Source organism: Lepidochelys olivacea, assembly GCF_965140295.1.
Source record: "Lepidochelys olivacea isolate rLepOli2 genome assembly, chromosome: 13".
In the NCBI taxonomy this organism is placed as follows: domain Eukaryota; kingdom Metazoa; phylum Chordata; order Testudines; family Cheloniidae; genus Lepidochelys; species Lepidochelys olivacea.
Window position 1 is genome coordinate 20,243,623 of NC_140423.1, and position 25,287 is coordinate 20,268,909.

Below are 25,287 nucleotides of genomic sequence, written 5' to 3' on the forward strand. Positions count from 1 at the left end.
AAGCTGCAGGAAGGGACTTTATTCCCAGACCAGAAAATAACTGTTGGGGATGTTGAAATGCCTATATGTATCCTTGGGGACCCAGCCTACCCCTTAATGCCATGGCTCATGAAGCCGTACACAGGCAGCCTGGACAGTAGTCAGGAGCTGTTCAACTACAGGCTGAGCAAGTGCAGAATGGTGGTAGAATGTGCATTTGGACGTTTAAAGGCGCGCTGGCGCAGTTTACTGACTCGCTTAGACCTCAGCGAAACCAATATTCCCACTGTTATTACTGCTTGCTGTGTGCTCCACAATATCTGTGAGAGTAAGGGGGAGACGTTTATGGCGGGGTGGGAGGTTGAGGCAAATCGCCTGGCTGCTGGTTACGCGCAGCCAGGCACCAGGGCGGTTAGAAGAGCACAGGAGGGTGCGGTACACATCAGAGAAGCTTTGAAAACCAGTTTCATGACTGGCCAGGCTACGGTGTGAAAGTTCTGTTTGTTTCTCCTTGATGAAACCCCCCGCCCCTTGGTTCACTCTACTTCCCTGTAAGCTAACCACCCGCCCCTCCTCCCTTCAATCACCACTTGCAGAGGCAATAAAGTCATTGTTGCTTCACATTCATGCATTCTTTATTCATTCATCACACAAATAGGGGGATGACTACCAAGGTAGCCCAGGAGGGGTGGTGGAGGAGGGAAGGAAAATGCCACACAGCACTTTAAAAGTTTACAACTTTAAAATTTATTGAATGACAGCCTTTTTTTTTGGGCAGTCCTCTGTGGTGGAGTGGCTGGTTGGCCGGAGGCCCCCCCACCGCGTTCTTGGGCGTCTGGGTGTGGAGGCTATGGAACTTGGGGAGGAGGACGGTTGGTTACAAAGGGGCTGCAGTGGCAGTCTGTGCTCCAGCTGCCTTTGCTGCAGCTCAACCATACACTGGAGCATACTGGTTTGGTCCTCCAGCAGCCTCAGCATTGAATCCTGCCTCCTCTCATCACGCTGCCGCCACATTTGAGCTTCAGCCCTCTCTTCAGGCCGCGACTTACTCTCTTCAGGCCGCCACCTCTCCTCCCGGTCATTTTGTGCTTTCCTGCACTCTGACATTATTTGCCTCCACGCATTCGTCTGTGCTCTGTCAGTGTGGGAGAACAGCATGTGCTCGGAAAACATTTCAGCGCGAGTGCGTTTTTTTTTTTTCTTTCTAAGCTTCACTAGCCTCTGGGAAGGAGAAGATCATGTGATCATTGAAACACATGCAGCTGGTGGAGAAAAAAAAAGGGACAGCGGTATTTAAAAAGACACATTTTATAAAACAGTGGCTACACTCTTTCAGGGTAAACCTTGCTGTTAACATTACATACATAGCACATGTGCTTTCGTTACAAGGTCGCATTTTGCCTCCCCCCACCGCGTGGCTACCCCCTCAACCTTCCCCCCTCCCTGTGGCTAACAGTGGGGAACATTTCTGTTTAGCCACAGGCAAACAGCCCAGCAGGAATGGGCTCCTCTGAGTGTCCCCTGAAGAAAAGCACTCTATTTCAACCAGGTGACCATGAATTATATCTCACTCTCCTGAAGATAACACAGAGAGATAAAGAACGGATGCTGTTTGAATGCCAGCAAACATACACTGCAATGCTTTGTTCTACAATGATTCCCGAGTACGTGTTACTGGCCTGGAGTGGTAAAGTGTCCTACCATGAAGGACGCAATAAGGCTGCCCTCCCCAGAAACCTTTTGCAAAGGCTTTAGGAGTACATCTAGGAGAACCGCGAATGCCAGGGCAAAGTAATCCTTTCACATGCTTGCTTTTAAACCATGTATAGTATTTTAAAAGGTACACTCACCAGAGGTCCCTTCTCCGCCTGCTGGGTCCAGGAGACAGCCTTGGGTGGGTTCGGGGGGTACTGGCTCCAGGTCCAGGGTGAGAAACAGTTCCTGGCTGTCGGGAAAACCGATTTCTCCGCTTGCTTGCTGTGAGCTATCTACAACCTCATCATCATCATCATCATCTTCATCCCCAAAACCTGCTTCTGTATTGCCTCTATCTCCACTGAAGGAGTCAAACAACATGGCTGGGGTAGTGGTGGCTGAACCCCCTAAAATGGCATGCAGCTCATCATAGAAGCGGCATGTTTGGGGCTCTGACCCGGAGCGGCCGTTCGCCTCTCTGGTTTTCTGGTAGGCTTGCCTCAGCTCCTTCAGTTTCACGCGGCACTGCTTCGGGTCCCTGTTATGGCCTCTGTCCTTCATGCCCTGGGAGGTTTTGACAAAGGTTTTGGCATTTCGAAAACTGGAACGGAGTTCTGATAGCACGGATTCCTCTTCCCAAACAGTGATCAGATCCCGTACCTCCCGTTCGGTCCATGCTGGAGCTCTTTTGTGATTCTGGGACTCCGTCATGGTCACCTGTGCTGATGAGCTCTGCATGGTCACCTGCAGCTTGCCACGCTGGCCAAACAGGAAATGAGATTTAAAAGTTCGCGGTTCTTTTCCTGTCTACCTGGCTAGTGCATCTGAGTTGAGAGTGCTGTCCAGAGCGGTCACAATGGAGCACTCTGGGATAGCTCCCGGAGGCCAATACCGTCGAATTGTGTCCACAGTACCCCAAATTCGAGCCGGCAAGGTCGATTTAAGCGCTAATCCACTTGTCAGGGGTGGAGTAAGGAAATCGATTTTAAGAGCCCTTTAAGTCGAAATAAAAGGCTTCATTGTGTGGACGGGTGCAGGTTTACATCGATTTAACGCTGCTAAATTCGACCTAAAGTCCTAGTGTAGACCAGGGCTCAGGTTTAGTTTCCATCTCTTTGGCAGAAAGGATTTAAACAAGGCTCTGCCATCTCTCGGGACAGTGCTCTCACCACTGAGCTTTGGGATAGTGTGATGTGGTGTCCCCTGCATCTTTCATGTTGGAGCTGTTGGCCTTAGGATATACCCCTCTTGTTGGCATTTCCCATTGGCTAGCTTAGGTGACTCCCCACCTAGCATGCTGACTTCCATGGATCATATTGTAAAGTGCCTCTTTTTCCCCATGTATTGTACAGGGAGCCTAGGTGCCTAAATCGGCTTTGGGAATCACAGTGTTTGTTCCTGTGATTTTCTAGGCCCCTAACAGTTAGGCGCTGTAATGCTCTGTGTTGAAACACTCAAGTCCCCCAAAAAGAACAGGAATACTTGTGGCACCTTAGAGACTAATAAGCTCTAATAAATTTGTTAGTCTCTAAAGTGCCACAAGTACTCCTGTTCTTTTTGCAGATACAAACTAACACGGCTGCTACTCTGAAACCTGTCAGGTCCCCCAAGTCTCATTGCTTATGAAACTCCAAATAAGAGCCTATCTGCATCTTTAGACATCTAAATACTTTTAAAAATCTGGCCTAGAGCCTTAAAGGTAAGATGAGGAGCTTGAATTTGGTGCAGAAGTGGACCCAGTGCAGGGACTAAAAAGGGGTGAAATGGTCAGAACAGTACGAGAGGAAGATGAGTTTGATGGTGGGGTTTTAAATGGAATGGAGGAGAGTGAGAGGTGTGCCAGGTAGGCCAGAGAGAAGCAGAATCTAAACAGATGATTACCAAGACCAGGACAAATTTTGGCTGTAGGGATAGAGTTTGGGTCTCTTTAAATGTATTTTAAATTTCACAGGATGACCTTCATTCACTCCACAGGAGGTAGTCATAGGGAAAGGGAAAGCGTTTAGCTCCCAAGCAGGGAGTTGAACAGTTCAGCTAGGTCAAGTAGCTGGGTACACTGCTTATGAGGTCTTGTGCTCCACAAATATTCATTTTGATTAACAGGATCCTCTACACATACTTGTGGATGATTCTGTGTATTTAAATTCTTGTACTATGTTCATCACCACGATATCTGAGTATACAAAACACATCATGATGGCATGTCTAAGATTAGTGACCAGTTTAGGTTAGGGATGTAAATATCGGTTTAAAAAGTTAACCAGTTAAATATTAAAATTATTTTGTTTAACTGGTTAACCAAGGTAGCTGGGAGGGCCTGGCACAGTGGGGTCTGGAGTCTGGCTCAGTGCAGTGTGGCCGGGGCTGAGGTCTGGCCAGCCAGAGCTGAGCTCCCGCCCACTCCCGCCAGCTGGCGCGGCGCAGCCAGGGCTGGGGGCCTGCTCCGGCTGGGGGCCTGCTCCGGCTGGGACTGGAGTCCTGCTAGCTCAGCCAGTGTGGTACAGCTGGGGCTGAGCTCTGGCAGGCCAGCACCATGCAGCCAGGACTGGGCTATTGCTGGCCGGCACGGCCAGGGTTGGGGGCCCTCTATGTCCGGTACTGGGGTCCTGTCGGCCTAGCCAGTGCAGCTGGGGCTGAGGTCCAGCCGGCATTGCACAGCCAGGGGCCTGCTCCGGCCGGGACTGGGGTCTCACTGGCACAGCAGGGCTGAGGCCACTCCAATCCAAGCCTAATGCTTACTGGTTAAGCTTTTACATCCCTAGTTTAGGTACAGAGTTCTGCTCTAAACTGGAGACTCATCTTTTATACCCTCAGAAGACAGTATATTTCCTCAAATGCCTTTTGTTACTGAGAAAGGTCAGCATACATTTGATTAACATTTAAGACACTTGTGCCATCTGCTGGAAATGACATGGATCAGCAGTACCATTTGCAAACTACCTTTTATTACAGGACTATCATTTAATTTCATCATTGTTATTAAGTCCTGGGAAGAGGACTAACAAAAACAGGTTATGCTATAGGCTGCAGAAGAGCAAACATCTGTTCCATCCACATATGCCACTACCTACAGATGCCTGCCTCAACCCTCTTCTGAGGAGACCGCCACAAGGTGTGAAAGGTCTGATATTATATACAGGTGCCTAGTTACTTGGAACAGTATACAAATACAAAGGTATTGTCAGGTACATGGGTATCCAATGCTGAATTGCTCTACTTGGGTAAATATGCAGATATTATTTACACTGTATGTAAATTATAGATAAGTATCTTTCCAGATGTACTGCACTGCAGTTTAAGCTCAAGATCCTTGTTGTTTTGTATGTCTTTTGATGGTTACAAATTACTGAAGCCAAAAGTGCCTCAAACAGGTTTTGGAACTATCTAATGCAAGCTGAGAACCATTTCATTTATCTTATTCTGTTTAGTAGCATAGTAGAGTTTTGTCTTGTGAGACAAAGGTTGTGATGTGTTGTCCTGCTGCTATTGTTAAACAACTTTTTCCCCTTGTCCCTGGAGGCACAAATTAGAGCAATCACAGGGCTGCTCTAACTTACACTGACTGGAATGGCCTCCTAAGGGGCCTTGTGCCCTAAATTCCTTCAAAGCTGCATGGCCTTGCAGCTACCCAGCAGTCTATCAAGTGCTGGTGCACTTCAGGTGCCCCTCCCCCAATGCCTCTGCCTTGGAGCCCCTGACCAGCTGGGAGAGCAGACGGGCAGCTAATGGAGTTTGCTGGCTCCAATGGAGTGAAAGGGGTGGTTGTGAATCAGTGAGTTCAGAAAATAATAAATAGGGAGGCGCTAACTTGTGAAGAGCCTTGACGGTACAGACTTTAAACTTGTGTTTGATGTGATGAAAAAGGGGGAACCAGTGGAGGGTCTTGAAGATTGGGGGTGAGAGGGAAACCCAATAAAAGAGTTGGGGGCAGGGAGAGGGAAACACAATAAAAGAGTTCTAGGAAGACAGTTTAGCAGCAATAGGGCTGAGAGGCGTAAGGTTACAGAAGGCAAAGCCAGGCCAGAGAAGAGGCCAAGACAGTAGTTGAGATGGGAGAGGATGAGGGCATGGACAGGCACAGGGGAAAGTCTGGAGCTTGGAAACACTAAGGAAAAGCAGCAAGATTCAGATATGGCCTAGACGGGGCGTGAGGAAAGGGGAACAGAGTAGGAAACAGAGTGCAGGTCTGAGGCTGGGAGATCAATGATGATGTCATCAGCTCCCCTTCACCTCCCATCCTGTTTCAATTACCCCATCCCCTCATAGCCTCCCCACGACCCCAACCCCTCTCAGTCTCCCCACAGCCCCACTCCTCTCAAGTATCCCATCCCCTCTCAGCCTCCCCACAGCCCCACCCCTCTCTACCACCCCATCCCCTCTCAGCCTCCCCACAGCCCCACCCCTCTCTATTACCCCATCCCCTCTCAGCCTCCCCACAGCCCCACCCCCTCTCAGCCTCCCCACAGCCCCACCCCCTCTACCACCCCATCCCCTCTCCACCTGCCCAGCTGCACTATCCCCTCCTTACGCACCCACCCAGCCCTCACCTCCCCGGTTGCCATAGCTGCCGAGAGGTTTCCTTACCCGCCCACGCCCCCCGCACCGCGGCCCCTCTGGCCCAATGGGGAGAATGGGGCGTGTCCCGGCAGCGGAAGGGGCGTGGGGCTGGCACCGGAAGGGGGTGCTGGAGCCGCCGCAGGGTGTGTGCGGTAGCGAAGCGGCCGCCGCTCTCGGAGTCTCCTGAGCCGCCCGGGACCGAGGTGTGAGCCCTCCGCCAGGTGAGGGTCTCGGGCCCATCGCCATCGCCCCGGGGACAGCGTACGGGGGGTGGGAGTCGCGAAGAGGCCTCGGGGCCTCGCCCCTTCCCTCCTCCCCGTGGGGGAGGCAGGGCGCTGCGCGGCCCGACAGGCCCAAGGGCTCGCGGAAGTAGGAGGGGGCAGGTCCCCTAGCCTCGGCCGGCCCAGCTCCTCCCTCTCTCGGGGGTGGCAGGGCCCGGGGTGGGAGGGGCAGGCGGCGGGCAGAGGCCTTCGCAGGCCGCGCTGGGGGGCGGCCCCCCACCCCGGGCTGCAGTGGCTCGTGTCTCTCCGGGGAGCCGGGCGGGGAAGTGGAGCCGCCCAGGTAACGGTGTGACCCACTCCCCTCCTGCCAGGCTGCCGCAGGGCCTGAGCTGGCAGCACCGCCTTCTCTAGCCTCCCTCAGCCCAGCCCCACCTAGGCTGAGTCACCTCCCCCGAGGGCTAGGCTGGCCTCGCACACCTGTGTGCAGCAGGCGTCGCTGGCAGGGGCTGCTCCCTTGGCCGTGATTGCCACCCTTCGGCTCCTACCGGCTGGGAAATGAGCCTCCCCCTTCCGGTCTGATTCTAGGCCTCTCGTTCCCAAGGCTCCCTGCGATCTCTCTGTCGTGGGCCAGGATGCCCAGCTGCCTGCACTGGGGGCCCCCGCCCTGTTGCTGCACACAGATCAGATTCCTGTGCTGCAGGCATTGCCTACCGTGAATAAAAATCTCTTGCTGTGTTCAGGAGATGGCAATAATGTCCATGGCACTTCATAGCATCCTTTTCACATAGGTACTCGTGGTGTTGTTTCAAACAAATAGGGAGGAGGTAAGGATGCAGCCCTGATATCTTTATAGAATAATAGGTGGGTGTAAGAGCACAGATACAGTGCCTAGCACAATGGGGTCCTGGTCCATGACTGGGACTGCTAGATGTTATAGTAATACAAATAACAAAGGTGGTATATTATTTATTACTAGCCTCTGCTGTGGCACAAGGCAGAACTAAATGTAGGCAGGCACGAGGAGGAAAGAATACTCGTTTGGGCATCAGGCACAACTTGTAAGACTTCTTAGAAAAACCCATAAACTGCCCTGATGAGGTTGTAATCCACAGATGTTATCTTGTATAGTGCAAGTATCAGTGCCATGCAGACATTGTCACTGAGTGAAGATTCCAACTAAAATGTAGTAGTTTATTTCATTTAGTCTTTTTGAAGTTACAGTAACTGTTCCAAACAAGGAAGCAAACTGAAAGATATATAATACTTTAAAAGCTAAATGGTACTGTACATGTAACTTCAATAGCTTGAAAACATTTATAAGGCTGTAAAACTTTTATAGCTTTAGGAGTGGTTAGGTTACCTAAATCAGAAGTCTCACGAACTGTCTCAGAGCATTTTATGCAGGAGGATGTATCTTTTTTGATAGTTCCCCAGAACAGAGTCCATTTAAAAAAAAAAAAAAAAGCCTTGAAAGTATAAATTCACCCTTCCAGAGGGAGAAAACACTATTTATTTTTGGGTCTTAGATCCCAAAGTGGGGGGCAACTAGCAAATAGCTGATTGCAAATGAAGTGTCCTGGCCATGTACCTATATTTAGATTTTGAGTTAATTTGATATGCAGGAAGTGAAACACCATTAAAGCAAATGGGGTCCAGTACACGCTTGCACACTCAGTTTTGTCAGTGCACCATCTTCTGACCTGCAATATCCTTGCTATTCTGGTTCTCACTAGCTTTTAAGCAGAGCAGGCTAAGTGTGTGGTTTTTGTTATGTGCACAAATAGACTAGGATGAGACTGAGTTGGAAGGCACAACTGGCACATAAATAAGGTTTGGAACTATGTTCTTCAGACAGAAGGCTAGTGTCCCGATACATATTACATTAAAACTAAAGCATTGCAGCGGTATGGCTTTTTATTTTGCAACAGACTTATCCCATCCTGTAATAGAAATACTTTCACTTTAATATTAGTGAAGGTGATTTGCTGTAATATGAACACATTTATTTTGGCATGAGTTTTACACCTGAGGGAAGATGTTTTTGGGGGAAACTCACTACTTTCATTTGGACCCTAGCCAGAAATGATTATAATAGTTGGAACAAAATTCTAACCATGTTAAGTACATTATATACTTTCCTGTTTCCACTTGTAAGTGTCCTTTATTTATATAGCACTATAGATGTGCATAATAGTTTGGACAGAATGAAAGGTCCCTACTCCAAGGGGTTTACAATCTAAGGACTTGCTTACATGGGGAAATAGCCTGGAATAGCTAATATGCAATACCTATTCTGCATTAGCTCCACATATGGACACTCTTATTCTGTAGTAGGGGTGTCTTTGTCCAATTTAGCTTAATTGACCTTGCAAGTGGATTAAGCTAAATTGAAAAAAGACACTCTTTTAGGGTATATCTCTACAGCAATTGGGAGATGTGACTGCAGCACATGTAGCCATACCTGGCTCTAACTCGCCCATTAAAAATAGCAGTGAAACTGCAGCGGCATGGGCTTGTCACCTGAATACATATCTAGTGTCCCAGAGGGCTTGCACTCAAGGGCTAGCCTGTGCTGCCTTGGCTTCAATGCTATTTTTAGCTAGCTAGCTAGATCAAAGCTAGTTAGGGAATGCATATGCATACTGCAGTCACACCTCCCGACTGCTGTGTAAAGGTACCCTAATGTGCGGAGCTAGAGTGGAATAGCTATTGGGCTTTAAATTCACAACCTAGCTTATTTCACCCTAACTTCCCTGTGAGGACACGCCCTAAGTAAATAACATAGCAAGGGGTGACAAAAAGATGTGGGAAAAGGGTTGTGTATATATAGGAAGGTGATTGTGCAGAAAGAGATCATAAGGCTTACTTATTGACAGTTTTTTCTCTCAAAGTTTTAATGAAGATTTTGGGGCAGTGTTTGGAGTGGCAGAAGGATGACCAGATGTCACAGTTTTATAGGGACAGATCTGATATTTGGGGCTTTGTCTTATATAAGTGCCTATTACCCATCACTCTCTGTCCTGATTTTTCACACTTTCTATCTGGTCACCTAGGTGATGGGCACATTGGAAAGCTAACTGAAAGAAATGAGTTTTGTTGGGGGTTTTGGAAGAGAGTAAGGCTGCATAATATAAGGTTGGAGAGGATATTCCACATGTTATGCTACCTGTTTAAAGCCCTAGAATATGGAAAGTGCGTTTTATTAATCTTACTAGTCAACCTAATGGTGATCGAGGAGAAATCTAGCTTTCTGTGTTTGGGTAAAATCTTACTGGGAATGTACAGTTTTCTGAAATGTCACTTTTTAATAATACATACTACCATGGGGGGGTACTTTATTTCCATTAGCTTGGAGTGATGAATGGATTTTTTTCTTTGTGGAAAGGCAATGAATGAGAAATTCTGATGTCAGTGAGTAATCTGTATTTAGTTTCCAGTGTTCTTCCTCACCACTCCTAAATCCGTAGGTCAAGATAAAGAACACAACTCTAGCTAAATGGGGGGGGGGAATGGTATTAAAAGGCAAACAGGCTTCTTGTATTTAATTTGTAGGGAGCTGAGGAATGAATTGATTTAAAGAGTACACATCAGCAGTGGTGCCTGCTGTGTGAGCTGTATGGTGGATATCATCTGCATCATCCAAACTGTCTCTTATCAATACTACAGTTGTTCTTGCATTAGCATGCACATGACTAAATTATGAAGGAAGCCTTTCCTTTTGTTTTGGAGGCAATTGCCTCCTTTTGAATCCCCATCTAGGCTCCAAACTTATGGAACTGGAGTGTGGGATGCTATGTAATTGATATGGATTTTTCATTTGGGGGTGAATTGCTGCATTAATGTCACTAGCTAAAACCAAATCAGATATGTTGAGGGGCTGTTCACTTTTGGTAGGTAGATCTGCAAATATCTCCTATACTATTCTTCTGCTCTTCCAGTACTAAATTTTGTAGCAGTTTTGTGATGGGAATAAATGCATATGAGTCTGAAACTACCAAACTTATCCCTTGTGACCAAATCTAGATTTAAACTAATTTCTCCAAAAGTGAAAGGTTAGTGTATTAACCCACTTTTCTGTCTGACTTCTTATTGACGTATATGGCAAACCAATAATTGCATTCCTTTCTTTCCCAAATCTTTTCTAATGGAGAAATGTTTGTCTAATTATTTCTACCTAACAAGCATTAAAACTATTTAAAAAGGATCAATGACCTATTTGGCATCAAAAGAGCAGGTCATTGAAAGCAAACTTCAGGACAGTGAAGGCTTATTAGTACTGTTTTGCCAGTTCAATATATTATGTAAGTCAGATATTTTTCATTGCCAGTTTTTCATCTACTTTCTACAGTGTTTAAATGCAGTTACATCTGATCTGATTTGACGGTTGGTCTTGAATAGCTCATGATGGTTGGAAGCAGCAGAGCCTATAAAAGCAGGCATGATCACTGTCAAGTAACTTGGGCCTAAAATATGGTTTATCATAGATCTCTTGTAATCTGGTGGGGAATGTTGAGTGTCTAAACATTTTTATCTCAACTGTCATTAAAATTTACATAAATCCCAAATTCACCACCTTTGTCCTTGCTTGCAAGTCCTGTGGGTTTACTTTGACCTTGGGTGCCCTTTCTAAAATGACTGTGGCTTTCTCCCGCTCCTTACTTCCCCTCTCACCTAAAGGAGCCAGGGGCAGCTATAAACTAGTGTCTTTTACAGATACCTACCTCTGGCAGTACAATTATTAAAAAGAAATCCAATCCAGGTCATGTCTACATGAGCAAGCAAACTCAGCTGAAACCTTTTAATTCCCTTGTAGACACAGTTTAATACCTTTAAGATCACTTGACCTGGTTGTGGTGTTGGACCCTAGGCTAGACAGGACCTAGATATTTTCTCAGCTTGCAGGAGTGGGAAGAAGGGTGATGGCTTCAGTGGTTAATACATAGGAGCGTTAGATTCAAAGTTCTGGTATCTGAGTGCTTACTGAGTGCTTCCAACCTTTGAACACTCTGGTTGCTGGCATTCTTGATCAGAGATAGGATGCAATCATTGCCTTTTGGAGGGGTTCTAAGCCCTGGTTTAGCATGCTCTTAAAAATCTGAAAAGCACTAGTGTCTCTCACCTTCTACTTAGAATTAACAAGCCCTGTTCTCAGAACTCTTCCATGGCTATGACTTGCAACAGCCCCACCCCTCTCCCCAAAAGTATCTATGCTACATTAGACAATTCCTGTCAGTCTCTCACTACAGTCGTTGTTGAATGTACTGCTCTTAGGGCTTGGCTACACTTGTGAGTTACAATGCAATAAAGGAGCCCCGGGTGCACTAGCTCGCTACCCGTCCACACTGGGAAGGTACATAGAGCGCTCTGACTCCGTGGTTACAGCGCTGCTGGTACTCCACCTCGGCGAGTGGAATAATGTTTGCTGTGCCCCCGCTGGAGCGCCCCAGCACCAGTGTGAACGAGGTGTTGTGTTACTGCGCTCTGATCAGCCTCCGGCAATGTCCCATAATCCCCTTAAGTCAAGTGGCCACTGTTGTCATTGTTTTTGAATCGCTGCAGGAATGCGGATATGCCCTTCGAAATCTCCGTTTCTGACAGCCGGCTGCTTATCTGCTCCGAGACAAAGCAACCATTACTGTGGAATGCTGTGTGTGAGAGAGAGAGGCGGGGATCGGGAGGGGGGTCTGCTGCTGTCTGAACTTACAAGACAGCATGCTGACATGCTCTCAGCCCCCCCCAAAACCCACTCTCTCTCCCCCCACATACACACCACATACTCCTTCTCACACTCCACCCCACCGCCCCCCATTTGAAAAACACATTGCAGTCACTTGCATGCTGGGATAGCTGCCCATAATGCACCACTCCCAAAGCCACTGCAAGTGCCGCAGATGTGGCCTCGCCAGTGTGCTTGAAGCTGTCAGTGTGGACAGACTGCAGCGCTTTCCCTACTGCGCTCTCGGAAGGCTGGTTTAACTCAAAGTGCTCTACATCTGCAAGTGTAGCCATACTCTTAATTGCAGGTAATCACCACTGGTGCCTTCCATTTGTGGCCTAAGAACATGTTCAGCCCAGGCATCCCAGAGATGCTTGTTCTAGGCTGTGGCACACTAATCTATTGTTAGGAAGGACACAGCTTTCAGCTCCTTTATGGGAGGGACCAGCTATAACTGATAGTGGCTTTTTTGGTTTGGTTTTTTTTTTTTTTTTTCAAACGTCACTCCTTTCCTTGTGTCTTTTTTTTCCTTCTGGCAAACACTTCCCTCTTATGGAGCCCAAGTCATCATAGCTCTGCAAAGCCCTTCTCCAAGCTTCTAACAAGGTAAGCAATGGAGAATCAAGTCTCTAACAGTGTTCCTTTATACAGCAAACCCTTCAGTGAGAGTGATGGTAGGTGCGTACTGCCAGATTATCCACATTTTGGTGTGGGGCAATGCCTTTCTTGGAAGAAAACACTGTGGTATTTGAATTATGTTAAATTCGTTTTACTGAACAGCACTTCATACTTTTGTAGCAAACCTACTAACAATAAAAGATTTTAGGACAAGTTAAAATAGTCAAATCAACGAATAAATTGAGGCTCCAACACTGGCATCTCAGACTCTGGTACAAATGTACACAATTAATGAAGTTCTTATTGAAGAAGTCAGACTTTTTTAGTAAGTAGTGTGAGCTGTCTTTAAGATGTACACATAATTTAGACAGTCCAATAACTAAGGCTAGATAACATGTTTTGTATGTCTTGTACTTGCGTTTGGGTTGAACAGTCAATTTTGTCAGACTTTCTTCTGTACCTTCTCTATGCCTTTCCCTATTCCCTCTGTGGTTTCCCTAATGTACCCTTAAGTGAACCCACTGACTGCCATGAAGGGACTTGCATTTAAAGATAAATATATCATATTAGCATCGTGTTAATAAACCCTCCACAGTTCCTAAACTGAACGCTGCACAGGTGATTTGTTTTGCGATCCATAGCACTACTTGTGCTGTGCTACTGAAAAAGTACAGCTAGAATATAACACAAACTTTTTTAATAACAAAATGCAAACTTCTTTAGAACTACTTGTCTCTAAATTTCAGCATGCAGACTATTTTTCAAAACAAAAATCCAAATCATATGGTAATGGTATTGTGTAAACTGCTTGTGGTAAACCTAAAGGTGACTACAATGGAAATGCCTCAAGAGGCAGTGCAGGTTGAAGAAATTGGAGTCATACAGTTATGTGAGATATTTTAGTATTTATGGCTGGCTTTCATACACTATAAAACACTGTTTATATAGACATACTTTGATCTTCAAATTAACAGTGAAAGTTAGGGGGTCCCCAGCTGTGAACTAGTTACTGTGTTAAGCATGTAAATTGAATTCATTTCATAATTGAAAGTCTAGCAATTTGGGATGCGGCAAGAAGGTGGTGGAATATTGTTGACTTGAAATACAGAGCACTGCAACTCTACATCATTAGTTCATCTGAACTGGTTCATGCTGGTTGTAATAGTGACCAAAAAATGTTGCTATTTGACTGATCTGTCTTTTCAACTTACATTTTTACTAGGCAGTATATTTATTAAGGCTATATCTACGCTGTGCGCTTAAGGGAATGATTCCCCTGCTCGCATATACGTACTTGTGCTAGCCCTTGTCAAGCTAGTGCAAATATTAATAGCAGCGGAGCTGCGGTAGCGTTAGGGGCAGTGGAGACACGGCTTAGCTGTTTCAAGAACGAACCCACCTGAACCTCATGGGTATATACTCAACATGGCTAAGCCATGCCTCCACTGCCATTATCCTATTCAGATTATCATCATCATTATCCAGATATCTGATGCTATCTATACTTATGCTAGCTCAATGAGAGCTAGCGCAAGCATGTGTCAGCGAGCAGGGAAATCACCCCTCTAGCTTGTAGTGCAAATGTAGCTTAAGTGTGTGCATTACAAAAAAACCTGTCTCTCACTTGGCATCCTTACTTGGAGTCATCTTCTTTCATACGTCTTGGGTAGGTAACATGATTACAAATTTATATCTAAGTTTGATAGCCAGCACGTTGCTGCAGGCCCCCGGCAAAAGAACAAAGGGGACACTCGGATATGATGTGCTCCATCATTTGTGCCTGGTGACTACAGGTGTTTGCCTCATTTTCCATTTAAAGAGGGTTTGTCCACATATTCCATGAGATGTCCTGATGTGATTCAATCTGCATCAGTCTTTCCAAAATAAATCAAAACCTGGTGGTTCCTTGGCAGGCTCAGTGATGAGCTCATTTGGAGTCTGCAGTAGCCAGTGATACAAACCAACTACGTCTCCCTAGAGTCGAGCCTTCCTGCAAAGACACAGCCATGTTAGTGAAGTAAAATAAGTTAACTCACTGTGGGTACCTATTTTTGTCTTTGGGGAGAGCGGCAATCTTAATATCAATTTGGCACCTTTTAAAAGTGCCATGTTCCACTGGTTTAAAAGCTGTGTTTGAAAGAGAACTAGACTTAATGCAGAACTACGTGTGCAAGAGGACTCCATTTTCTGGGATGGCTTCTTTCAGCAAAAAATCTGTATTGATCCAATGGCTCCCAGAACAGGCACATCCATAAGGTGACCGTGCATATACCACACAAGTCCTTTGTTCAAACTTAGTTGAATACATAAAAAGAAAAGGAGGACTTGTGGCACCTTAGAGACTAACAAATTTATTTGACCATAAGCTTTCGTGAGCTACAGCTCGCTTCATCGGATGCAAAATTTATTTGAGCATAAGCTTTCGTGAGCTACAGCTGACTTCATCGGATGCATTCAGTGGATGCATCCGATGAAGTGAGCTGTAGCTCACGAAAGCCTATGCTCAAATAAATTTGTTAGTCTCTAAGGTGCCACAAGTACTCCTTTTCTTTTTGTGAATACAGACTAACAGGGCTGCTACTCTGAAACCAGTTGTATACATGTTACCATTGTGCCTTGCAGACACATAGAACATAGCAGTGAGGAAAAGCCATTTTCCTTACTAACTCCAGCATCCATTTTCCTGAGGCAGAAGTTCTTAAACTGTGCTCAGTGGAGAGTTGGTCATATAGCATATGTCTGACCTTATTTCCAGCTGCTAAATTGCATTTCAAAAAAGATGAATGTTTCTTTCCACGTAAGCAATTACTTTACAATTGCATGACTATCATGTGCCACATCCTTTCTCCCTCAATCTCTGTATTAAAATATGGTTGACATTGAAAATGCTGCAGGATAGCAGGGTTGATTGTCTCAAAAAATCTCATGTGTAGAGAAACACAGACATAAGAAATAATTTTCCTGTTAGGACAGTATAAAAACATTTTCTCTGGTACCAAACACTGCAGCTTTATTTTGCTGTTTTAAATATCCACAGAAGCATTGCATTTTGCATCGAAGCAAAGGAGGGCTGCTCAATGACAGCAGGAGCTGTCCAGTGTTTCAGGTACTCCTGCTCTAAGAACATTATTCCTGTCATGGAAGAGTACCAGAGAATACTGTAACATGAACAAGTCCTGGTTTTCTTTTTTGGTAACTGTTTGAACATGCAACCTTTCCTCTCAGACTTCTGGTATTGTTAGATTGGAGTCATGGTAAGATAAAGAGGATTGGAGGAGAAATCTGTCTGGGGCGGGGGAAAGATTGATATGATTGGACATAACATTAGTATTAATGTCACATTTGAGAAGGTAATGTTCAGGTTCTTCCAGGAGTGTGATTGGTTGTGATCCTTAAATGTTACAGAAGATGCTGATTAGGCCTCAACTGGAGTATTGTGTCCAGTTCTGGGCGCTACATTTTAGGAAAGATGTGGACAAATTAAAGAAAGTCCAGAGAAGAGCAACAAAAATGATGAAAAGTCTAGAAAACATGACCTATGACAGAAGATTGAAAAAATTGGGTTTGTTTAGTCTGGAGAAGATAAGATTGAGAGGGGACATCACAGTTTTCAAGTACATAAAAGGTTGTTACAAGGAGGAGGGAGAAAAATAGTTGTTTTTAACCTCTGAGGATAGGACAAGAAGCAATGGGCTTAAATTGCAGCCAGGAAGGTTTAGGTTGGACATTAGGAAAAACTTCCTAACTGTCAGAATGGTTAAGCACTTGAATAAATTGCCTAGGGAGGTTGTGGAATCTCCGTCATTGGAGATTTTTAAGAGCAGGTTGGACAAACACCTGTCAGGGATGGTCTAGATAATACTTAATCCTGCCATGCATTCAGGGGACTGGACTAGATGACCTTTCGAGGTCCCTTCCACTCCGATGATTCTATGCTGCTCTTAGTGAAATAACCAAAATATAAAGTTAAACTCCTGCTAGTAACTCACTACATTGATCGGGAAGAAGACAGACTTCCCACTTATGACTTATGATCATGACTTACACTGTATCCCCTTTTACCTTTATCATTTGTTTTCCACAACCTGTGCAATCAAGATAAATTATTTTTTCTCCTTTTAAGGAATAACTATGGATAAAAGCGAGCTGGTACAGAAAGCCAAACTGGCCGAACAGGCTGAGCGCTATGATGACATGGCTGCTGCTATGAAGGCTGTCACTGAGCAAGGACATGAACTGTCCAATGAAGAAAGGAATCTACTCTCTGTTGCCTATAAGAATGTGGTTGGTGCCCGTCGCTCTTCCTGGCGTGTAATTTCCAGCATTGAACAGAAAACGGAGAGGAATGAGAAGAAACAGCAGATGGGAAGAGAGTATCGTGAGAAAATTGAGGCTGAATTGCAGGATATCTGCAATGATGTTCTGGTAATAATCCAGCAGCAAAAATAACAGTAGTTAGCATTGCACCAATTGCCAGGGAGGCTTAAGGAGCCTCACTTACTGAGATGCTAAAGATCCAGGCAGGAAGATAATTTCTTATGGCTCTGGGTAAAGAACTTGGCTGGGTTTAGTAATTGAGTCTTCTAGTTTCTTTCTGTAACTGTATTCAGTTTCTCTTAAAGTGCTATCACCTACCAAATAACAAAACAAAACCATCTACTAGCCAAAGGCACAAAACCTGTTAGGCAGAGATTAATATGGAAGATGATTGGGGGAGAAAGGGGAAGACACCAGAAGGATCTGTGGCCAGCTGCCCTGGCAAGAAGCCCATCACTTACACTCGGGTGCTCGGATTCTTAGCAGGGTGCTGTTCCTGTTTGGTGGGGGAGAGTGGGTGATAGATGCTCCTATGTCTTTTAATCACCTGAAATTTTAAGCCTCTACCCATATTCTTTTGTGGACAGGAGAGGAGCTAGCATTTTCCCCCACACCAGTTTCCTGGCTTCTCTGAAGTTAGGGGTTGAGGGATTCTGCTCTTTTGTGGTTGCCTCAGTCAAGATCCTAATGCATGTGAAGGGGAGAGGGTTCCTGGTACTCCTCTTGCAACCATTTTTGAGTCCTGTTCCTCTGAATACGCAAGTGCAGCCTCTGTTGCTAGTCATAGCTTTAGACAACTTCATTGCTGTCCACAGTTCTAAACAGCAGCAGTGAAAGTAATCAGACTCTTGTGAATCTCACGCTGCCAAACAGCAGCAAAATTATGAATAGCAGTGGAAGCCCTGGAGCTCTGTACCTGCGGACTCATGAACACAGCACTGCATCAGTTTGCATATGAAAAGCTGTCCTCGCAATCAGGAGGGCTATCAACTTTTTGAGAGCTGAAATTTTGCAGAAATGAATGGTATAGGTCCTCAACAGGGCAAGTTTCCCACTCCCCAGTGGATTTTTCTCTGCACTTTGGTAGTGGATAATAAACTTCGTGTGTGTAGGTTTATCACTCCTGTGACTTTCATGACAAAAGCATCTGTGATGCTTCCTCTTTCAGGAACTCTTGGATAAGTACCTTATTGTCAATGCCACACAGCCAGAAAGCAAGGTCTTCTATTTGAAAATGAAAGGCGATTACTTCAGATATCTTTCGGAGGTGGCATCTGGGGACAGCAAACAAAGTAGGTAGAGTTAAAATCTTTTTACACGCACACACACGCCCCTCCCCTCCCCCCGATCAGAAGTCAAATGGTCACTGAGCAGAATGAAGTATGGAGAGAAATGTTTGTTTTCAGTGAGGAGTATTTATATAGATTTCAACGTTCACTAACTATTGAAAACAAGCATTGTGCTCGTTGCTCTTGTCATGCTTCTCTGGAGTGTCTTCCTCAGCACAGATTGTCAGAAAACAGAGAAGACACCTCAAGCTGGTGGTGTGTTCTATAATTAGATTTCACCAAGCCAGTGACATATGTGAACTCCTGGATCACTATAACTGTCTTACCATGGAGTCACAGATAGTCCCTTTAGACTCTCCAGTCTATCTTACCACACAGGCAAACTGGACTTTGTGAGAAAAGGTCTCTTTAAACCAAAAATCACACCACATAAGGTTGCTCTCAGGCCCGAGAGACCAGTCACTTCCCCCCAGTCAGTTGGTACTCTAGATCTTATACCAAAGACCATGCTGGTAGCCAGTTATATAGTAAACTAACTAAAGGTTTATTACCTAAGAAAAGGAAATGTGTTATTGAGAGGTTAAAACAGGTAAAATATACGTACAGGTGACTCACAGTTTGTAATTCCAAATGGTGGCAGTGATGAAATAAACTTCCAGTTTCCAAAAAGTCTTTTCAGGATACCCAGGTTGTCTCTGGGGATCTCTGCTTTGTATCTAGTACACTTTCCCATACTAGTCCAAGCAGTCCAGAGGTGCAGGATCTTTCCTTGAATCCATACTTATAGCTTCTTCTCACAGAAAACAAGCTGACAGTGTCAGTACCCACATGTTTTTTTCTTTGACAGAGCGTGAGGAATACATTTTGAGTCTTTGACCTCTCATCATCATCACACAATGAGCACTTGCTTTGAAAATAAATCTTTTCTGTTAGAGTTCTTCATTTGCATTCTATAATGCTTCTTTCTCATTTGGGTTATTTAGTTACAGGGGTGTACACAATGTAAATGTTTGCTACTATGTTATAACAGGATACAGATACGTGAAAACAATGTAAGTAACATCCAATTCGTTTTCATGAAGTTAAAACATAAAGTACACTCTTATACATTTAACAATCACTTTGATCTATACTAATACACAAGTGAATAGGCCTAGGGCTTCGGCATGAGCTGGCACATGGTCTGCCAGTGTCGTAGCTCTGACCAAACCGCCCCCCCTTCACCCCCAAAAAACCCATTATAGGTGAGTCTCTGTAATTAACATCAAGCCAAACACACTGCCATCCCTCATTCAGCCTGCTCTGTCCCCAAATGTGTCTCCTCCCATCCCTGGAAAGGCTTTTCCACCTGTCTGAAAGTTCAGCAAATCCAGGATCTGGTAGCCTGAGAGGAGGAATGCATTATTTCCTCATGGAAAATGCCCTGCCAGTCGTACCCTCCTAATTATATCAGGGGATCTAGCTGAAGTAACTTCACTGGTTGAAGTAACTTCAACTTCACTTGAACTCTGCCTGGAAGTCCGTGGGCAGTCAGTGCTGTTCATGAGCAGGATCACAGGGCTACACAGTCCCACTAGAGCTTGTTGTGCTACCCATCAGCCTGGGGAGGGGGCACTCACAGTTCCTCTGTACTCCCAATTTTTAACCCATGGAGTTCAGGACAAGAGGTTGCCTCTTGGACCCTTCCTTCTCAGAAGCATTAGGGAATGGCTCATTAGGGAATTCCCACTCCCAAGTTTTCTTCAGCGTTTACCTTCCAGAACTATTTCCTGTTCCTCTTTTGGCTTCTAGCTTTTAAACACAATGCAGTTTGAGTTCAACAGTACTAACCACAACTTTGTCTGATGGTTTTTTAATCTTTGTTTGGGTTGTTGCATTTTAAATCTTATGAGCACTCCTGCATTAATAGCTTAGTTTTATTGTTAGATTTTTACCATTACAATTATTGAAGCCCTCTGTGCTTGTTTTTTACATGTAGATATTTATTAACCTTCTAATTGGAATTGTTACCAGATGTCCAAAGTTCCTAAATTGCCCAGAGTAAGATGATGATAAATAATCCTTACCTTAAATACACGATGATAAAATAAGAGATGTAGTGACTTACCATGTATTAATCTTACCGAAATCGCTTTTTACAGCAACGGTATCAAACTCTCAGCAGGCTTACCAGGAGGCATTTGAAATTAGCAAGAAAGAGATGCAACCTACACATCCCATTCGGCTTGGTCTGGCTCTCAATTTCTCTGTCTTTTATTATGAGATATTAAATTCCCCTGAAAAAGCCTGTAGTCTGGCAAAGACGGTAAGCAGACTCGTCTTTTCAATATTTTAAACTATTGAAGGTGAAAACTATTAAAGGTGTACAGTACTACCTCTGAAGGTAATTTTGAGTGATCTATTCTTCTAAAAACAACTAGATTCTCCTTCAAGAGTACTCTGTCAGCGGGAGGATGCCTGCCTCAGAGCTGCTGGCCTCCTTTCACACTAATATCTGTATCTTAATATATTTTCACATAAACCAGCAAAAGCATACTAGACTATTGACAATTACCCTGTGAGGAATAAGACAAGCTGCCCTCTTCACACTTTCACAGGATTCTCCCAGAAAGTACTTGTTTTGGAAATTTTAAAATGTTTGTGTTAATCTAGAGCTCCTAAAACTGAAAATAATAACACTGTCTTTAGTTGAGCATATTTCAAAAATTTGATGGGGCAGTTTCTCCAGTGTGACTTTACCAGTGCTCTCCATTCATGACTTGTAACATCCCAGTCCCTCTTCAAAGACCAAAGCCGCTTTGGTTTGATTGGTGCGGCAAACTATTTGATGATTTAATTGTGCCCAAATAGATCACAAGTGAGTTCGTTTTTGTCTTTTACCTCTCCTTAAAATTAGACCAAATCTCTTTCTGAGAGGTGAATATCTCCATGTGGTATTTTTATTAGTTCACCTCTACTTGCTTCAATTGAAAACTGTCAACTAACAGCTTGGATAATGATGGCATTCAGAGTTACTTAGCATATACGTACAGTGCACTTTGTTCAGGGTCCTAATATTCTGTAGCAAGAAGAGATTTTTCCCTTGCAATGCACTTACTACTATTAGTTCAGCTATTTAAGTTATTGGGCTGTAAATCAATCTGCTTTACAAATGTGGTTGCGTTTGTGATAGAAATCTATTTAAATAGAAAAAGGGGCCTTATTCATGGCAGCTGTCAAACATGCTGCATGGACTTTGATGGAAGATTTTATAAAACAAGTTGGTGGCAACTATGGTCATATTAGTCTTTAGTGGAAACTACATTGTTTCTTCCACTGTCACACTGTTTGCTATGTCTTTAGTTGCCTTTCTATGTGCAGCAGATATGACCCTGAAGATGCCTCTAATTTTTCAGCTTTAGCTCTACATGCCCACTGCTTCTAATTCAAACCTTTGAGCCCTCCATTTTTAGTGAAGACACTCCTAAGGAACTTGTCTGACAATGCTGCTCTTTAAATGGGTGGGTGGGTTGGTTTTGAGCCATGTGAAGCAGTCCATTCTGTGGGAGTAAGCACATTCACTTCTTGAATATTCTGTGCTGGTCTGGGAAGTAGGCCTGGTTCAAGAATTAATCTTAAAACTCACGTAACAAAATAGAATTCTTCCAGTCGGCCAGTGGCCTGGTCTTCACTTTGTTGTAGTTGAGCCTGGCTAGTACTTTTTTCTTTTGGGGAGAGGAAAAATACTCCTAGTTTTTTGTCTTTGTTTTTTGTACCCCCTTCCCCCACACTGAATTTTAAATGTAATATGGGAAAATTTTAAGAAAAAAATTATCTGTGTAAATGAAACTGAATTCAGATGAGTACAGAATTTGAAAATCTGGTGTCTTTGCTCTGTTAAACTGTATTGCCTATTTCAGGCTTTTGATGAAGCGATAGCTGAGCTGGACACACTGAATGAAGAGTCTTACAAAGACAGCACTCTGATCATGCAGCTACTAAGGGACAACCTTACAGTAAGTATCACTGGGGCAAACTACTACACTTGTCACTGTTGTAAATGTTAGGCTTTCAGGCTCCAATAAATAGGCTTTATCATGAGAAGTTTTGTATATTCCTCTGCTTTACAAATCACTTCTCTTATGGAGAAACCACCACACCAACTAGTGTAATTGGACCTATCTGAGAGCCATTGCCTCTGTATGCTAAATAAAATGGCAGTTGCTGTACTAGCCCAAGTTAGTAAGCCTTTCTGCAATCAATTGTCATTGAAAGGTGCACTTTTATTGACCGTTTCCCAAAAGCTAACTTTCCTCCAGTGCGTACTGCCTGTAAGCTTCATTTGCTTTCTGTTCCTAAGCCTCCATCCAGCCTTCTGTTTTTAGTTCATTATTCTTTCTTTGCCACTAAATTCAACCATTTAATATTCTTCCATTAAGAAAATTGCACAACCTACAGCTAATTACCCCATCTCCCCTTTCCTGACAAATGTAATTAACTGCATGCTTTCAGCATAAACATGTGTTTGTATTTTCTTACAGCTATGGACATCGGAAAACCAGGGAGATGAAGGGGATGCTGGGGAGGGAGAGAACTAATGGCTGTCACGCTTCACTATATGTTCAATGTCACTCTGTATCCTACACATATATCCCTTTGTGCGACAAGCAAAAAGAATAGTACATCGACTTTCACAACCTCAACGTAGCAAAAACTGTCTGTGGGGTAAAAACAATTGGTTGGTGTTTTGTGTACTTAAAATGGAGATTGGTTATACAACTGCATTCTGAACTTATTATGAACATTTGCAGTTATGATTACCGTGTTTATATTTTTAACTCAACACTGTGATTATGGGTTTTGTAATTGCAGCTGACTTTACAAAACTCTTCCTGGTAGAAACTAGATATTAATTATGTAACTCTGGAAAGCTTAATCTGGCACCAAAATAGTCGAAGTACAATTCTGTTGTAAAGTTGTACAGAAAGTTATAAAAATTATATTGTGACACTGGGGCATGGAAGGAAAACAATCCATTGTATGGCATTCCAGTTCAGTAACACACTTCAGAGAATTAGTTTAACAGGCACACTCTGTAGACATTTTTTAACCAAGTTTGGTGCACTGCTTTCAGTCAAAAGCTCACTTTAAGTAATCTTACTTTTCTGAGAGTTCAGTTTTTTGGGAGTATAGCAGCCTAGGTTTCCAAATTACATTGGCAAGTAATTGGGGTTTGACTTTGAAAAATGGTCCAGTGCTCATTCAACATGCATGATTAAAACCCCTTCCCACAACAGTAAATTACTTAGTTACAACTCGGACTGTTCTTTAGTAGTAAGATTTCTTGGTGCATTACTGTCAACTTGCAACAGGAAAAGACTAATATTGTATGAATGGTCTTATTAGTTTTTTGGATAATACTGTTAAGAGTAAAATAATGCAAAGATTGGATTTCACTTAGGAGAATTAAAATCTCCTTGGGTATTCCCACTCTGAACTCTATCTGGAAAAATTTCTAATATTCCACTCTGCCATCTTTGAATTCACTTTATAGAAATCTTCCTCCCATTGAATTGATGTTCATCCTCACCCTCTCACCTGCTTTTAAACGTCATTACAAAATTTCTGGACTCCTACATATGTTCCATTATTTGTGGATTATAAGTGATATCAGGGTGATGGAGAGACCTGAGTGTGCTATTGGACAGGTCTCTCACTCAGATGTTTGAGAGTTGCCAGTGCTGCTGTAGTCTTCAGCTCTTAATGTCTGCCACTTTAAGCCAGATCCTGGTATTACCTAAAATGTTCAAGATTTCCCATTATTTCGTACTGGAATGCAGACCTTACACATTTGTAATGCTTGTTAGGAACTTGTGATATTAGAACTCCAAATGTCCTCATTTAGTTGTGTTCCCAAACAGGTCCAGTCAGATAAGACCTCATAAGCGTTGCATGAATAATGCAATGGAAAAGATTAGGAATAGTCATCTATCAGTCTCCCAGTATCATCCCTTTACCATTTCACCTAGCTGTAGAATCCATCTGTTTGTCTGTCCATCTGTCTCCTGGAGAGAGAATTTCATGCACTGATTTTAAAACTCCCCTCTACTAGCTGAACAAATAGTGCAGTTAATACTTGGCGCTTGATAAATGCAGTAGTGATGAATGTGGAACCGAGCCTGTCTGTATATCTGGTAGCTCTTTTTGCTTTGTTTTTACTGACCAGTATTCTGCCTAAAGTTTGCTTCTGTGACGGTTATATTGCTAGCACACACGTGGTTGTGAGAATAGTATAGCAAAAAAGAAATACCTGGTTATTGATGTACTAGATTTGTGTATGTCTTTTAAACGGTTCTAGTTTCACCTTACACAAAATAATCAGGAAAGTGTAAAAGAATTCAAAAGTGAATAATAAAAAAAAATTTATCAGTTCCTTGTGGTTTTTTATCTTTGTCACACTTGTGGCAACAGAAAATTATGGTAGTAGAATCACCACCTCATTATTGTAATGTCCAGAATTTGGACTCTGTGAGACTTGACTCGAATTAAGTGGTACAAATATTTAAATCATTCCTTTCACTAAGAAAATGAAAAAACTCTGCTACTGTACTCACTTCGTAGTAGAGGACACTGGTTCTGTTGCTTGATGTCCATTCTGTTAGGCGCATGCCTGTACATTTTCCTGTTGTGGGGGAGAGGAGGAAGAAACGGAACTATAAATATCCTTATTTAATTTGAGACTCATTGAGTATGGTAATGGTTGAAAACACAGTATATGAACAACATCTATTGCAGTGACTTCTGTTGATGGCTAATACACACAAGATTCTGACCTGGGTACTATTGTTAGGTTCCTATCTGACTTGTTAATGGGGCTTGCGTAGCAGATGCTGAGAGCACTGTGTGTACCTGTCAG

At 43.7% G+C, this 25,287-nt stretch overlaps 2 protein-coding genes across 3 annotated transcripts; one reads left to right on the plus strand and one right to left on the minus strand.

The window, feature by feature from the left end:
* Positions 1–702: 702 nt before the first annotated feature.
* On the minus strand, positions 703–6,278 carry LOC311529882 (myb/SANT-like DNA-binding domain-containing protein 7). Its single transcript, XM_084646168.1, has 3 exons — positions 6,222–6,278; positions 1,830–2,433; positions 703–1,241 (listed from the first exon to the last, which is right to left on the minus strand). Exons 1-3 carry the CDS (start codon positions 6,234–6,236, stop codon positions 1,216–1,218), a joined length of 645 nt encoding a protein of 214 aa, XP_084502294.1. The 5' UTR covers positions 6,237–6,278; the 3' UTR covers positions 703–1,215.
* A 31-nt stretch (positions 6,279–6,309) lies between these two features.
* YWHAB (tyrosine 3-monooxygenase/tryptophan 5-monooxygenase activation protein beta) lies at positions 6,310–24,803 on the plus strand. Of its 2 annotated transcripts, none has more exons than XM_084646166.1 (6): positions 6,310–6,452; positions 16,910–17,211; positions 18,272–18,395; positions 20,534–20,697; positions 22,292–22,387; positions 22,913–24,803. In XM_084646166.1, exons 2-6 carry the CDS (start codon positions 16,918–16,920, stop codon positions 22,967–22,969), a joined length of 735 nt encoding a protein of 244 aa, XP_084502292.1. In that variant the 5' UTR covers positions 6,310–6,452; positions 16,910–16,917; the 3' UTR covers positions 22,970–24,803. The 2 variants fall into 2 exon arrangements, with proteins under 2 accessions (XP_084502292.1, XP_084502293.1); XM_084646167.1 differs by having other exon boundaries at positions 6,348–6,434.
* Positions 24,804–25,287: the final 484 nt, after the last annotated feature.